Source organism: Tachyglossus aculeatus, chromosome 17 (genome assembly GCF_015852505.1).
Source record: "Tachyglossus aculeatus isolate mTacAcu1 chromosome 17, mTacAcu1.pri, whole genome shotgun sequence".
Lineage (NCBI taxonomy): Eukaryota > Metazoa > Chordata > Mammalia > Monotremata > Tachyglossidae > Tachyglossus > Tachyglossus aculeatus.
The window spans coordinates 23,663,676-23,678,924 of record NC_052082.1 but is presented as its reverse complement, the minus strand read 5'-3'; the positions used below and the strand labels follow the sequence as shown (position 1 = coordinate 23,678,924).

Genomic DNA, 15,249 nt, shown 5'->3' with positions numbered 1-15,249 from the left:
TGAATTATTAATTGCAAGCCATCAAATTCAGGTGGATAGCAGCCAATCATATTTATTGATTCAAAAATTTAATGTTTTTAAAATCATATTTGTTATGACCTCACTATGTGCCAGACACTGTACTAAGCACTGGGATAGATACAGAATACAGGCTTGGACACAGTCAGTGTCCCACAGGGGTTCACAGTCTTAGTCTCCATTTTACAGATGAGGTAACCGAGCCACAGTGAAACTAAGTGACTTGCCCAAGGTCAATCAATAGTATTCTTCATTCATTCGTTCAGTCGTATTTATTGAGCACTTACTGTGTGCCGAGCACTGTACTAAGCACTTGGGGGAGTATAATACAACAGAATTAGCAGATATGCCCCCTGACCACAATGAGCTCCCACAGCAGAGAAGCGGTGGAGCCTGGATTAGAACTGAGGCCCTCTGACTCTCAGGCCTGTACTCTTCACACTAGGCCAGGCTGCTTCTCTTTAATTTTTAAAAAATTTATTACTCCAAGGCCAGGCCTAAATGAGTAAAGTGATTTGAAGTAATCATACTATATCAAAGAGCACCATTAACATTAAATAAGGGAATGAGAGAAATGAAAGAAAAGGTATTTAGAAGGTTCTCTTATTTTCAGACTCCAATTTCTTTTTTTTTTTTGAGGTATTTCTGTTTTGTTTTTACACATTTTGAATAAACATTTCTCAGTCCAGTTTCTTTTCCAGAAGATTATCAACATCCCGTCATCACTTCAAGCTAAGGATTTGCTGATGTGCCCTGGGACCAGATTTTAAAAGTAGGAAATCCTTGAGCTGCTGAAAGGCACACCTGTGTGGTTTGCAGGTGAAATGTATTCAAGAAAAGTCTTTCCACAGATCTCTTAGTTAGCTGAACAGGATTGCACTCTGAAAGCCTCTCATTGAACAACCTAAAGGGGAAAAGTTCCTCTATTTTTCTTAACAAAACCATCTAAAGCAGTAAAAAAAAAACTTGTAATGCTAATCTTAGTGCCTTAAGTCTCCAAGGGCCACAGTTCCTTCACCTTAAATTACACTGAAGAACATTGCATTTCCTCAGTCAAATTATATGAATTTTCAAATCAAGAGCTGCTTTCTACACCCAAAAGTCTTGTTTTCCTAATGATGCCCAAGGGTCTTAGACTTTTTTTAAAGTAGATTTACTGTTTCCGGGTCATACTTAAGAAAGCGAGTTAAAATATACACCATGTATGTGTTTGCTCATATTTTATGTGTTTTAAAATTAAAACTAGTTTGTTTACTATAAAACCTTTAAATTCAATTGTCACTGACCTGAACGGTAAATAAACTAAGGAAGGATTCCTTAGTTAATGGGGATGGGGTGTACTCCATTATGTGATTCAATTGCAAAGGCTCCCTTTGATAGTCTGATCTTAAAACAAGACAGTATTCACCCCATATAACTTGTTTTTAAAGAAAACCTATTGAGTACACCCCTTCTTTCTGTTCATTTTCAGTAAATGAAAACTATTTTAGCCAATCCATCTGCATACAGTTCTTACATTTTCCTCGATCCTGGCATTTACTTGTAATTTGTTAGAATCCTCTGAGGTTCTGTTTTAGCCTGGTGTGCACTAGTAGCAAAGTGTACAGTTCTTAAATTCATGATGTCCCTCAGGTTCCCCACTTATAGTTCTGAATCTTTTTATGGGTCCACAAGATTACTTTGGCATTACCCAATAATGGATTTAATTTCTTCAGTCAGGGACTCCTATGGCTCTGAACAATTGTGGTTTTCAATAGGCAATCTGCAAGCTTATGTCACTGAAGGGATAAAAAAGGTTTGGAGTGGCCCAACCCCACAGGAAAAATAAAAACCGAAAAACAAAGGCAAAATGTAAAGGAAAAAGCAATGCACCGGCACCCAGGTGTGATGACCCAGATCTGTTTATGTTGGCCAGAGAACAAATAATGCTGTCATTCTCCACCTGATTTGTGGAGGAATAAGGGCTGTTTGTAATTTTTTAAAATCCAGGATTAACTGAAATTGTGTATTTCAGCCTCTGCAGATATAGCTGCTTCTGAATGATTTTCTATGACCGGCATATTAGCAAATACAATTAGACAGAGTTGGGCAGGGGTCATCTGTTATTTCATTTGGAAGACAAAAACATCTCATTTCATTTTAGACATATTTTATCAAATAAATGTAAGAGAAGCTAATAAGGAAGTTAACTAGTAGTACAAACCTGGAGGATGTCCCAGGAAGCAAAGGGAGGAAATTCTATGTTGTGTCATAGGACAGCTGGTCCCATTTCTCAGCTTCTGTTTTCAGACCCAAGCAGACTCATCCCAGGTCACTCAGGGAGTCTTTTAAGAGGTAGGGTAAGTGAGAGAAAAGGTCAAAAGCAAAATATGTGGGAATAAAATGAGTCCTGGGAAGGCAAGAGAGAATTTTGTTTTTAAATTATAGACAATTGCCTAAAACAATAGGTCTAGGAACCAATAATAGTTAACTTGGAGAGGCCTGGACTTTGTTAGAGAGTATCCCCTCAAGTGCTTAGTACAGTGCTCTGCACACAGTAAGCACTCAATAAATACCATTGATTGATTGATTGTTTGATTTGACTTTTGCTGGATATTCATTCACTCACTATGGATCAGAAAGAATAGTGGGGCTGGGTTGAATGGCAAGAAACAAGATTGACCAAGCGCCCAGGGCAGTGTTACTCTCTCTGTATGCTCAATGTGTACTTTTTAGCTAACTCAGTAAGAGCTCCCGAACAAGGTAGGATGCATATTTCAATGTGAATTCTGAAACAGACACTTTGAATACGTTGGTACATAACAAGGCTTTGTGCTCGGTTTTGGGGAGGAGATAGGTGAAACTAAGGAAGGGAGAATAGGGTGGGGAGATGAGGTCTCAGGTGTCTCATAGTTGTACAAAGATGTACAATTTAATGTATGCTATTTTTTCCTTTAAAAGAGATTCTAAGAATGTCCAATATTCAGGACAATCCATTTATATTTTTATAGGAGGTACAAATATGTGACTGGAGATATATAAGGCGATCGTATTCTGGTCAAGAATAGCCTAAATCATTTTTTGTTGCTTCTCCTTCCACTCTAACTGTCCCCTTCTCCAGTGAATTTCTCTAGCTCCTCTTCTGCCTCTCATCCCCCAAAGCTGACTCTACACTTTCTCTCCAGGAGCCTACCCACTCACATAACTTCAGGTACCACTACTATGTGGAATGCCTCCCAAGTCTGCCTTTTTAATCCTGACCTCCTTCCTGCTATTTGAGCTCACATTTCCTTTTTCCTCTGCTTGGGTGTCCCACCCACCCTTCAAGCTCAACATGACAAAGTCAAAGTTCACATCTTTCCTCTTAAACTCTGTCCTCCTTATCAGTTTGCCAGGTCTGTGGCTAACATAACCATCTTCCCTCTGCCAAAACTTGGTGTCATCCTCAACTCCTTTTTCAGAACTCACACTAAACAAATTGCTGAAACCTGCTTTCAAAACATTTTCAGATCCATCCCTTTCCCCACCAACACACCCAGGTTCAACCTCTTATCCTACGATGGTTAGACAATGGTATCAGTCTTCTCCCTAGTCTCCTAGCCTCCACCTTCTCCCTGCTTCCTCAAATACTCATACTCCTGCCTGGATCATCTCAAAATATCTCTGAGTGCACACACATCTTTCCACTTCCCTAAAATCTCCAGTGATTGTCCATTTCCCTCTGCATCAAACAAAACTCCTATCCACTGATTTAAAGGCCCACCTTCAGTTTTCTCCAGTTTACATATGGACTCTTTTCCCCTGCTATTCACCAGCTTGTACTCTCCCAAGTACTTAGTATAGTGTTCTGCACAAAGTAATCATGCAATAAATCCATTGATTGATTAATTGATTATACCCCACAGTACCCACAAGCTCACTATCTAAATGTACCCAGCTTTTTACTCTTATGCCTCCAGCCCCTTACTCTCACTCTTCTCCCGAACCTGGAACGCACTCCTCTTTCAAATCTATCAACCACACACTTCCCTATCTTCAGTGCTTTCTTAAACACCACTTTCTCCAGGAAGGCTTCCCTGTCTATAATCCAACACTTCAAGTCACATCAACCCAAGAGTCATCCTTTCTACATGCATATATAAATATATATATATACTCATACAAGTATGCTTGTATAAATATTTATGTACACAATTATGCATTCCAGTATTCTCTCATTTCATATTTAATCTGGCATACTTGCTCTGCTGCCTGTTATTTTTCTTCTTCCTGCTCCCACTATTTGTATTTTTTATGGTATGATTTCCCATTAAGATTGTAGACTCTTTGAAGGCAGGGAATCAATCAATCAAAACATGTGTTTTTTTCTGTTGTACCTTCCCCAAGCATTTAGTTCAGTTCTCTGCATTCAATTCAATAAATACTGTTAATTGATGATTTTGGGGAGGGTATCAGATTTCCTGAGTTTAAATTAGTTGCGCTGAGTTCGAATGCTAATGCAGAAGATCTTAAAATTAACTCATTATAAATCATATTTATTGAACAGTTACTGTGTCCGGAGCACATACTAAGTGCTTGTATGTACTTACGTATTGTGGGATTGAAGCTGGGGTGAACAGCAGGGCTTAAAAGGTACAGATCCAAGTGCATAGACGATCTTAAAGGGAGTGAAAGTTGGGAAATGAGGCCTTAATCCAGAAAGGTGATATCTTGTAATGCAATGTTTAAGTCTACATTTATGACTGATTAGAACCACCCTGGGCCTATCTCCCGAATGACTGCTATTTAACCATGAGAGATGTATCAAGAGAACAGATTACCACCTATCGTTTACCACTAAATCAATTACTACATCCAGAGCTGTAGCAAACTCTCTCCAAAGACACAGCTAAAAACAGCCCTTCGAGACTTAGAACCAGGAATAGGGAACCTCCAGAAACTCACATAAGAACTTCTCGAGCGTTTCAGCTTTGGGCCACCCCAGCATAGGAAGTAGATAAAATAGATATAGAGCAGATAAAGCCAATTATTTGTTGTGATGATAGCAAAGACTTTTTTGCTGTATAGAATCAGTAGGATTGATATGAGAAATGGAAAAAAACTGGACTCTACAGGGGATTTTAAAGAAGATTTTGGGAAATTACTTTTGACTGATCTGTTTTTATTTGTAAAATATTGTCATTTTAGCATACAAACCATGCCAAATTGACTGGCTTAAGCAGCAGAGTGGGTCAGTAGAATTTCTGACTGACCAGTTTTAATTGGGCGACCCCACCCTGCTGTACCAAGAGTGCCCTTGGGGTGTTAAAAGTTTCGATATTATTCCCTTAGGTCACACCATCTAAATAAAGATGTTCAATTTTGTGAATGCAGATCCACATATTCACATATTTACTCACCACAACTACAACAAGGTAGAACTTCCCTTAGTATTCAAATCTGTTTGGCAAATTGGGTCTGCTTGTCTTCCCCATTAGATTGCAAATTCCCCCAAGACAAGAGCCATCACTTTTACTCCTGTTTTATGTTCCACAAGTCCCTACGAATAGTGATCTGCACCCAGAAGTTACTTACTAAATGCAGACGCGGCTGTAAAGAAAATAACCAAGAGCAGTCTTCGTTGAATACACATAACGTCCTTTGGTTGGCTGCTACAGCCACTGGCTACAATTCCTGGTGAGGTTTTAAAGCACGCCTCTTCCACGCATGATTGTTCAAGGGAGAAGAGGACATTTCTCTTAGGATCTCAGGTGTCATGCCCTGATTCTTCTCATCGAGGTTCCCTATAACAAACCTAGTTACGAATTTGTGAAAAGCGAGCAAGGGCTCTACAGTTGTCAGTTAGCAGGAAGCAGTTTGGAAGGACACACATGACAAGCATCCCTATTACATTCGTTTGTGGAGGAAATACAGGACCATGAGTTTCCTGACTTTGTTTTCTGAGCTGGGCAGATCAGAAAGGCACTCAGCGTCATGGTTAATGAAAGGTATTTTGGGAGTCAAACTCTTTCACTGTAGGGAGGACGTGATTGAAGGGCAATCAGTTTCAGCAGGAATTCAGGATCCGGGAGCCTTTCCCCCTCACCGCGCTTCAGAGCGAGGACACCTCTCTGGCCAAGGACTGCAGCTGCTGGCCCAGGAGAAGCCAGGGCTAGCCTGGGGGGGCTGGAGGGCTGGCCAGAGAGCTGGCTGCATGGGCTGGGCATTGGCATTAGGATGCCCCCCTGCCAAAGACTGCAGGTGCCGGCCCGGGGCTGCCAGGGCTTGGCCTGCTGGTGGGCTGGCCCAGGGGCTAGCTAGATGGCTGGCAGGCTGGCTGGATGGCTGGTGGGCTGGCTCAGGGGCTGGGAGTTCTGGCCCTTCTGGTCTCTCCCCCTTCTAGACTGTGAGCCTGTTGTTGGGGAGGGAGTGTCTCTATATGTTGCCGATTTATACTTACCAAGTGCTTAGTAAGTACTCAATAATTGAATGAATGAATGGCCTCCCAGGTGGGCTGGAAAGAGGTTTGGTCCAGAGAGAGGTGAACGGATGAATCGTGTCCCTGGGGATTTGGCCATGCCTTTGAACAAATTCTTGGGAATGGTGTCCAAAAAAGGAAGGAGGGAAAGAGTGTCAGAGGCCTGTCCAGAGTGGCACTACCTGACCCTCACCTCCCGGGGCTCAGCGCCTCTCTCCACAAGAGCCTGCAGAGGTTAGGCAGGGGTGACAGGACTGCTACCCCCAGGGAGGCAAAGGGAATTTGTGGTGGGGGAGAGGGGAGAGCTGGTTTGGTCTCTCCCAGCTGCAGCAGCTAAAGCAGGAGGAAACTCCCCCCCTGCACCTCGCCAACTCACTTTAAGCCAGCACTCTCCCAGGTGGAAACTGTAACCCACAGGACTTTGATTCCCAAGGGTGGGGGGTGAGGAGGAGAGGAGAGTGAAAATGAGGAGGAAGAGGAACAGGGGACATATGAGGGATGAATGGCTGGGGCTCCCCTTATCAATCAATTGTATTTGAGTGTTTAATGTGTACACAGCACTCTGCAAAGGACTTGGGAGAGTACAATATAACAGACACATTCCCTGCCCACAACGAGCTTACAGTCTAGAGGGAGAGACCAACATTAAATAAATTACAGATATGTACAAAAGTGCTGTGGGGATGAATAAAAGGAGCAAATCAGGGTGATGCAGAAGAGAGTGGAGAAAAGGAAAAGATGGTTTAATCAGGAAAGGCCTCTGGTAGGAGATGTACCTTCAATAAGGCTTTGAAGGGGGGTGGTAATTGTCTGTCAAATATGAAGAGGGAGAGTGTTCCAGGCAGAGGCAGGATGTAGGTGAAAGGCCAGTAGCAAGGTAGACAAGATTGAGGTGCTGTGAGAAGATTGGCATTAGAGGAACAAGATGTGTGGGCTGGGTGGTAGTAGGAGAGTAGCAAAGTGAGGTGGGAGGGGGAATGGTGATTGGTTTCAAGCCTATGTTTGAAGCAGAGGTGTTTGGACAACCACTGGGGATTCTTGAGGAGGGAGGGAAACATGGACTGAACGTTTTTGTAGAAAAACTGACTCCCCCCAGCCCCAACATGCCAGGGTCTGAGGGCAGGCTGCTAGCTATAGTAGGGGTGGTGCTGGAGGAAGGGTGACAGGGGCGGGGGCAGGAAGGAGAAGCAGGTATAGGGGCAGGGGGGAGGAGAAGTGTCAGGTAACAGATAGGTACAGGGGCAGGAGGAGGAATAGGGAGCAAGGGCCGGGGGTTGGGGGGAGGGAGTGAGGACAGGGAGAGGGAACAGGAGTAGGGGTAGAGAACAGGGGAGAGGCGGAGTGACAGGGACAAGAATAAGGATACGGAGCAGGGGCAGGGAGTAGGGAGAGGGGGCAAGGGAGAGAAGGAATGACAGGGCAAGAGTAGGGAGCGAGTAGGGGAGAGGAGTGACAGGGACAAGAATAGGGTTAGAGAGCAGGGACTAGGGAGAGGGGGCAGGGGAGAAAAGTGACAGGGACAAGAGTGGGGAGAGGTGGAGTGACAGGGATAAGAGTAGGGCTAGGGAGCAGGGGTGGGGGAAGAGCAGTAATTGGGCAGAAGTAGGGGTAGGAGCAGGGGCGGAGCAGGGGTTGGGGGAGGAGCTTTGACAGGTAACAGGTGTAGGGGCAGGAGGAGGAATAGGGAGGGGGCAGAGGCAGTGGAGAGGAGCGGTGACGGAGCAGAAGTAGTGAAAAGGAGCAGAGACTGCGGGGTTGGGGGGGAGAGTAGGGACAGAGAGCGGGGGCAGGGGGAGAGGAGCATTGCCAGGGAGCAGGTGCCAGGACAGGGACTAGGGATCAGGACCAGAGGGCAGGGCCGGGGTTGAGGGGTGCGGGGTTTGCGGGGGTCTTTTTCCCGGGTCCGGGCCGTGGTTGGGGGGTGCCGGAGGAGGAAGAAGAGGAGGAGGAGGAGGGGAGGGCAGAGGGGGGCGGGCGGGCGGGCGGGCGTGCAGCGCTGCCGCGGCGGGCGGCATGGCGAGCATGGGGTTGGAGATCGTGGCCTTCATGTTGTCCGTGTCGGGCTGGGTGCTGGTGTCGTCCACGCTGCCCACCGACTACTGGAAGGTGTCCACCATCGACGGCACCGTCATCACCACCGCCACTTTCTGGGCCAACCTGTGGAAGACCTGCGTCACCGACTCCACCGGGGTCTCCAACTGCAAGGACTTCCCCTCCATGCTGGCGCTGGACGGTCCGCATCCGCCTCCCCCGACCCGGGCCCCCCGACCCGGGCCCCGCGACCCCCGACGGGGCTGGGGGAGGGGGAGGAGGAGGGGGGCGTCCCTCTCTGGCGGCGGACCCCGGGGGGTCCGGGCCGGGGGTCCGGCCAGCCGGGGCGGACCGCCCCGCGCGAGCATGTGGGATCCGCGCAGTCGGAGCCCGGCCTGGGGCCGGGGCCGAGGTCGCGGGGGTGGCTCCTGGGGGCCGGAGCGCGGAGGCCTCCCTCGGCCCCTCCGGACGCCCCCCGTGCTACCTTTCGCTCCCTCTCCAACCTCACTTTCCTCCCCATCCCGCCCCCTCCCCATATCTCCCCTTCCCCCATCCCGGCCCTCCCCATATCTTCTCTTCCCCTCTATTCCGCCCCCTCCCCATAACTCCCCTTCCCCATTACTCCTCTTCCCCCCATCCCGCCCCCTCCCCATAACTCCTCTTCCCCCCATCCCGCCCCCTCCCCATAACTCCTCTTCCCCCCATCCCGCCCCCTCCCCATAACTCCTCTTCCCCCCATCCCGCCCCCTCCCCATAACTCCTCTTCCCCCCATCCCGCCCCTCCCCATAACTCCTCTTCCCCCCATCCCGCCCCTCCCCATAACTCCTCTTCCCCCCATCTCGCCTCTCCCCATAACTTCTCTTCCCCCCATCTCGCCCCCTCCCCATAACTCCCCTTCCCCTATCCCGCCCCCTCTCCATAACTCCCCTTCCCCCCATCCCGCCCCCTCCCCATAACTCCCCTTCCCCTATCCCGCCCCCTCCCCATAACTCCTCTTCCCCCCATCCCGCCCCCTCCCCATAACTCCTCTTCCCCCCATCCCGCCCCCTCCCCATAACTCCTCTTCCCCCCATCCCGCCCCCTCCCCATAACTCCTCTTCCCCCCATCCCGCCCCCTCCCCATAACTCCTCTTCCCCCCATCCCGCCCCTCCCCATAACTCCTCTTCCCCCCATCCCGCCCCTCCCCATAACTCCTCTTCCCCCCATCTCGCCTCTCCCCATAACTCCCCTTCCCCTATCCCGCCCCCTCCCCATAACTCCCCTTCCCCCCATCCCGCCCCCTCTCCATAACTCCCCTTCCCCCCATCCCGCCCCCTCTCCATAACTCCCCTTCCCCCCATCCCGCCCCCTCCCCATAACTCCTCTTCCCCCCATCCCGCCCCCTCCCCATAACTCCTCTTCCCCCCATCTCGCCTCTCCCCATAAATTCTCTTCCCCCCATCTCGCCCCCTCCCCATAACTCCTCTTCCCCTATCCCGCCCCTCCCCATAACTCCCCTTCCCCCCATCCCGCCCCCTCCCCACATCTTCCCTTCACCTCTATCCCGCCCCCTCCCCATAACTCCCCTTCGCCCCCATCCCGCCCCCTCCCCACAACTCCCCTTCGCCCCCATCCCGCCCCCTCCCCATATGAGCGTGGCTCAGTGGAAAGAGCCCGGACTTTGGAGTCCGGAGGTCAGGGGTTCATATCCCGGCTCCGCCAACTGTCAGCTGTGTGACTTTGGGCGAGTCTCTTCGCTTCTCTGAGCCTCGGTTCCCTCATCTGTAAAATGGGGATTAAAACTGTGAGCCCCCCGTGGGACAACCTGATCACCTTGTAACCTCCCCAGCCCTTAGAACAGTGCTTTGCACATAGTAAGCGCTTAACAAATACCATTATTATTATTATTATCTCCCGTGCCCCCATCCCTCCCTCTCCCCATAACTCCCCATAACTCCCTTTCCCCCACCCCCATGCCTCCCATCCCGCCTCCCTCTCCAAGCTTCCCTTTTCCCTAACCCGCCCTCCTTTTCCCTCCCCATCCCTCGGTGCCCCTTCCCCTCCCCGGCCCCGGGTGGGCAGTCGGTGGTCCAGAGACTCACCCGGCCAAAGGGAGGGTCCCAGCCTGCTCTCCTTAAATTGGGATATGGAAAAACGATGATATTCGTTAAGCGCGTACTATGTGCCCAGCCCTGCTCTAAACACTGGGGCACAGACAACGCAATCGGGTCGGACCCAATCCCCGTCCCCCATGGGGCTCCTACTTTTAATCCCCATTTTACAGATGAGGGAACTGAGGCAAAGAGAAGAGAAGTGACTTGCCCAAGGTCACACAACAGAGAAGTAGCAGAGCCGGGATTGGAAACCCCCGAGAGATAGATATGAATTCTCTCTCGGAGCGGGCCCGGCAGATGCTGCCATCCTTTCATTTAGTCGTATTTATTGAGCGCTTACTGTGTGCAGAGCACTGTACTAGGCGCTTAGAAAGTACAATTCGGCACCAGATAAGAGACAATCCCTCCCCAACAACGGGCTCACCACCCACCCTCCCATCTATCCATCTCCGAGAGAGAATTCGAAGACGAAAAAGCGAACTGAACCTGGACTGTTGCAGAGGCCCCGGTGGCACCTGTTGCTTTTCTGCTTCCAAAATGTTGAGCCCCGGTTTTAAACGGAAATCTTTCGAACTTGCCCCTTACCTCCTAGTAGCCTTTAAAAAAATCCGATTTTATGTGTGTCTTTGTGGTGCGGAGCGGTCATAAGGTGGTTTAAATCCACAAAAACAGGGCAAAGAGTTTCGATGCAGTGTAGAGTTTGGCGAGGAATCAGGCTGGGCGTTCGCGGTCCAGCTGCTTTTGAGGACTCAGCACGGCATGGCAGTTTGGCAGGCAAATAACGCTCTTATCCTATTTTTCCACCGATATATCACCATAACTTTTCCTATTCTAGTGGCCTGTGACGAAGACCCCCCTCTCTTGGGTGTCAGTATCCTTTCGTAATAGTTCTTTGTCCATCCTACACTCGCAGCGACTATTTGTAGGATATATTTCCTTCTCACATATAGCGCTTCAGAAAATCTGCAAGCAGTTGTGTGAACAAATAGCACAGGCTTTGCTAGTTTCGAAGAGAACAATGGACTTGAATCAGAAGATGGGTTTCTATTTTAGAATTTGAAAGGAAAGATGAGGAGTTTTCTTGCATGCGTCCAGATCACTGCTGTAACCTAAGAGGAGACTTTCACATTTGAGGGAGTTTTTAAGGTGTTTTTTTTCTTTTTTTCATTACATCACTTCCAGTTTTTATTTACATAGCTGGATAAATAGCAGGGACAAGATTTTGCTGTAGTGTATAATTGCTTGCCTAGAAAAGTAAACTGTTGCTCAATGTCGTGTTTGGAAGGGTCATAGCAAAAAGGAAATACAAGCACTGTTTTAAAAGGGATGATGACTTGATTGGTATCATAAATGTTTTTGCGAACTGTGTGTTCTCCAAACTTTTGTATCTGTACACCCCGGTAGAAGATTTGTTTCTGTGGTTTTCCATTGAGGAATACGGTTTATACAGTCTCTGGCCCAAGAGCTTCCTTATGCTATGAATTCTAGTTGTCTTATTAGCATGTTATCATACCACACTGTGTGAGTTTCCTTTAAAAGAGATCAGTGGGATAGAGAGGATGGGATGAGTAAGGAAGGTTGACAAGAGCAAAGACCAGGGAATTGATGAGCAATTAGGATACTGAACCTTGCTTTTCATCTCTTAGTTTCAAATGGTGTCTCAAGTTTAGAGAACCAAGCTTGAATTCTAGTTGAGGAGAGACTTCAAACAAAATCTCCATTACACTGGAATCCTTCGTGGGTCAGAAAGGTAGTGAATATGGGCATTAAAACCTCTCAATCCCCGGTAATATCTAGCCAACGTTTACAGGAGAAGTTGAGACCATTGATAAAACATAGGTAGCGATTGATGAGGTTCTGGAGTGGGTTAACTTCTGAAGGCCAGGAATCCAGCCCGTTTCTGGCACCTGAGACTCCGGCAGCAGTACAAAAAAATCATACTGTGGGCAGGGAACGTCTCTAACAACTCTGTTGTATTGTTCTCTTTCAAGTGCTTAGTACAAGCTCTGCACGCACTAAGTCCTAGACTGTGAGCTTCTAGACTATGAGCCCGTTGTTGGGTAGGGACCGTCTCTATATGTTGCTGACTTGTACTTCTCAAGCACTTAGTACAGTGCTCTGCACACAATAAGCACTCAATAAATACGATCGAATGAATGAATGAAAAATACCACTGATTGACAGGATAGGTAGGTAAACTAGATTGTGAAATCCTTGTGGGCCAGATACCATGTCTTCTGTTGTTCTCTGGGACAGAGACTGTGTCCGACCTGTCTATCTTGTATCTACCCTAGGGCTTAGTACAGCGCTTGGCACATAATAAGCCCTTAACAAATACCACAAATATTGTCATTAAGCCAAGTGTTTAGTACCGTGTCCTGTATGCATCAGGCTCTCAATAAATAATACTGATTGGTAATGCGACTGGTATCTATTGAATGCCCACTGAACACAGTACTCAGCACTTGGGAAGTACAACAGAACTGTAAGATGGATGGGGTGGGGGAAACATTCCTAAATGGTAGAATCAGAAAAAACCTATTTGAATAATCAAATATACACATGTGCACAATTTAGTGGTTCTGCTATGATTTTTTAACTTTTTTTAATTTTTCATTATTAAGGCAGCTCTTAAATTATTAGACACATATTGAGTTTAGATTCTGGAAATACCAATTTTCAGACAATTCTCTAGTCAAGTTTCATTAAGTAACTGATCTAACATTGAAACTCTTTGTCATCCTAGGCAAATTGAAGTGGTAGGTTAAATTATTTAGCCCACAAATTCAAGAGAATAAAAGAGTGAATGAGAAGTTCATGTTCTGGGTATTGTTTGGATTGACTATTACACCAGAGAGTTACCTAATTCTCCCACTTTACTTAATCTAGATACTATGAGGAAACAGGGTTTTTTTGGTAGTGTAACTAGTTTTTTTAAAGCATTCAAATAAATAACACAAAACGATTGCTAACAAAATTCAGTCATAGTTTGTTTAGAATTGTATTTGGTTCAGGCAAAGCCACATTATGAACTATAGGAGCAAGACTTTTAATAGCCCTGTTTCAATATGCAATGTTCCTGTTACTCTATAAGCTTTTTTTGCAACAAAAATTTAGTTTCAAAATAAGACAAGCGGGTGATTTGCTTTACGGTTTAACTGAATTTGTTTAGTTATCAAAAGTTTAGGATAACCACATATCCATTTACTGTTTCATAATAGAAATACAAAAGAAAAATCCATTATAATGACTCAAAAACTTGTTAGAACGCCTTTAAATAAGACTACTATCATGTGGATAATTAGTATGTTTTATCTACCCAAGATTCTTTTTTATAACTCCAACTACTTTGGGTTTCCCATGTCCTCCTAAGATTGAATTTTTTCTTACTATTTAAGGTTATAGAAACAATACAGTAGTCATGATGCTAAAAATCAGCATTAATGCAAATAATATTATAGTGTAGGACTTCACGCAAGACTGATTCTTCCACCACCCCCATTTTACAGATAGAGGTAACGGAGAGGTAACAGAAAGCCTGGGTGACTATTTTCCAGGCAAGAATAGAATCCAGAATACCTGACTTTCAATGCTCACCTTTCCTCGAATTACTTTTAAACTGTTAGGCTTGTAACCCTTCTCAAGTGTTGTAAGCAGAAAGTTACATTTTGCCTAAGGAAAAGAAATGTTTTATTCTGGGAATCACATGGACCTCAAATTTGGTGCAGGCTACATATCTGGCTTTTTCCTTTGTAAACTGAACACTTTAAGAGAACATTCTATGACGAGTTATGTCTACTTGACACTAAAATTTGAATCATCATCAGTGGTATTTATTGAGCACTTACTGTTCTCCAACAGGATTGCCTGATAATCAAGTTGTCGCCCTTTTATTATTTTCAAGAATTTTCTGGTTGAGTGAGTTTATGATTTCCAGTTGCCTCATCAACTTCTATTATTTAATGTGCCATTTGACCCTCAGTTAGAATCAACCTCAGCCATGTTGCTTTAAGCATATGCCATTTATTTTTGTTAGTGGGAAGTTTCTCCTTTCTCCTAGGAGATCCAGCAATAAATTACATTTCAGAGAACCTCTGGGTAAATATATGTTCATGCTTCAGCACCTTAATGTGTTAATTAGCTATTAGCAATGCCAGTAAATTGGACCTGTCAGAAATAATGGCCTCCTTGACTAGGTTTTTGACTACTATTTCACTAGAAGGTATTACCAGAAACAAGGTTGTCCCTCAAGAATTGTTAGAAGCAAGTTTGCAAATTTCCACATTGCAAAATATAAGTAATGAATGGGCTATTGATGCTTGCTTAAAAGCCTGAGTCACGAAGGGTGCGTGTGGATGGTATTTCCGAAAGTTCTACTCAGTGGTTCCTAGAGTACCAACTTAAATGCAAAAACTCTGGAAAAGTGGACAATTTTACTAACACGATTTTCATTTGAGAGAGTTATTTCAGAAATTTTTGTAGTGCAGTTTCTTTCCCACTTTTAGCAGTTTGTAGTCAAAAGCAGCAAAAGGAAACAGCACCATCATCTAAAGTCGAACCGGTTCCCTTTGACACTTGCAGTGGTCGTGACAGTGGGGCCAGGAGTTCTGCCTCATTTAGTTAAAGAAGCTCTGCACTGCAGACCCAACCTGGCAGGACTATGTCCGTC

The 15,249-nt window shown here is 46.1% G+C and overlaps 1 protein-coding gene across 2 annotated transcripts in view; it reads left to right on the top strand.

The window, feature by feature from the left end:
* CLDN10 (claudin 10) overlaps positions 1 to 15,249 on the top strand; it is a 105,313-nt gene that overhangs the window by 67,240 nt on the left and 22,824 nt on the right. Inside the window, exon 1 of one of the 2 annotated variants that reach the window (XM_038759546.1) lies at positions 8,462 to 8,687. The exons of the other annotated variant lie outside the window; for it this stretch is intronic. Coding sequence (XP_038615474.1) covers positions 8,468 to 8,687 — 220 coding nt within the window. The 5' untranslated portion in view covers positions 8,462 to 8,467. Of the gene's footprint in view, positions 1 to 8,461; positions 8,688 to 15,249 lie in introns of those variants that run through there. 2 annotated transcript variants of the gene reach the window in all.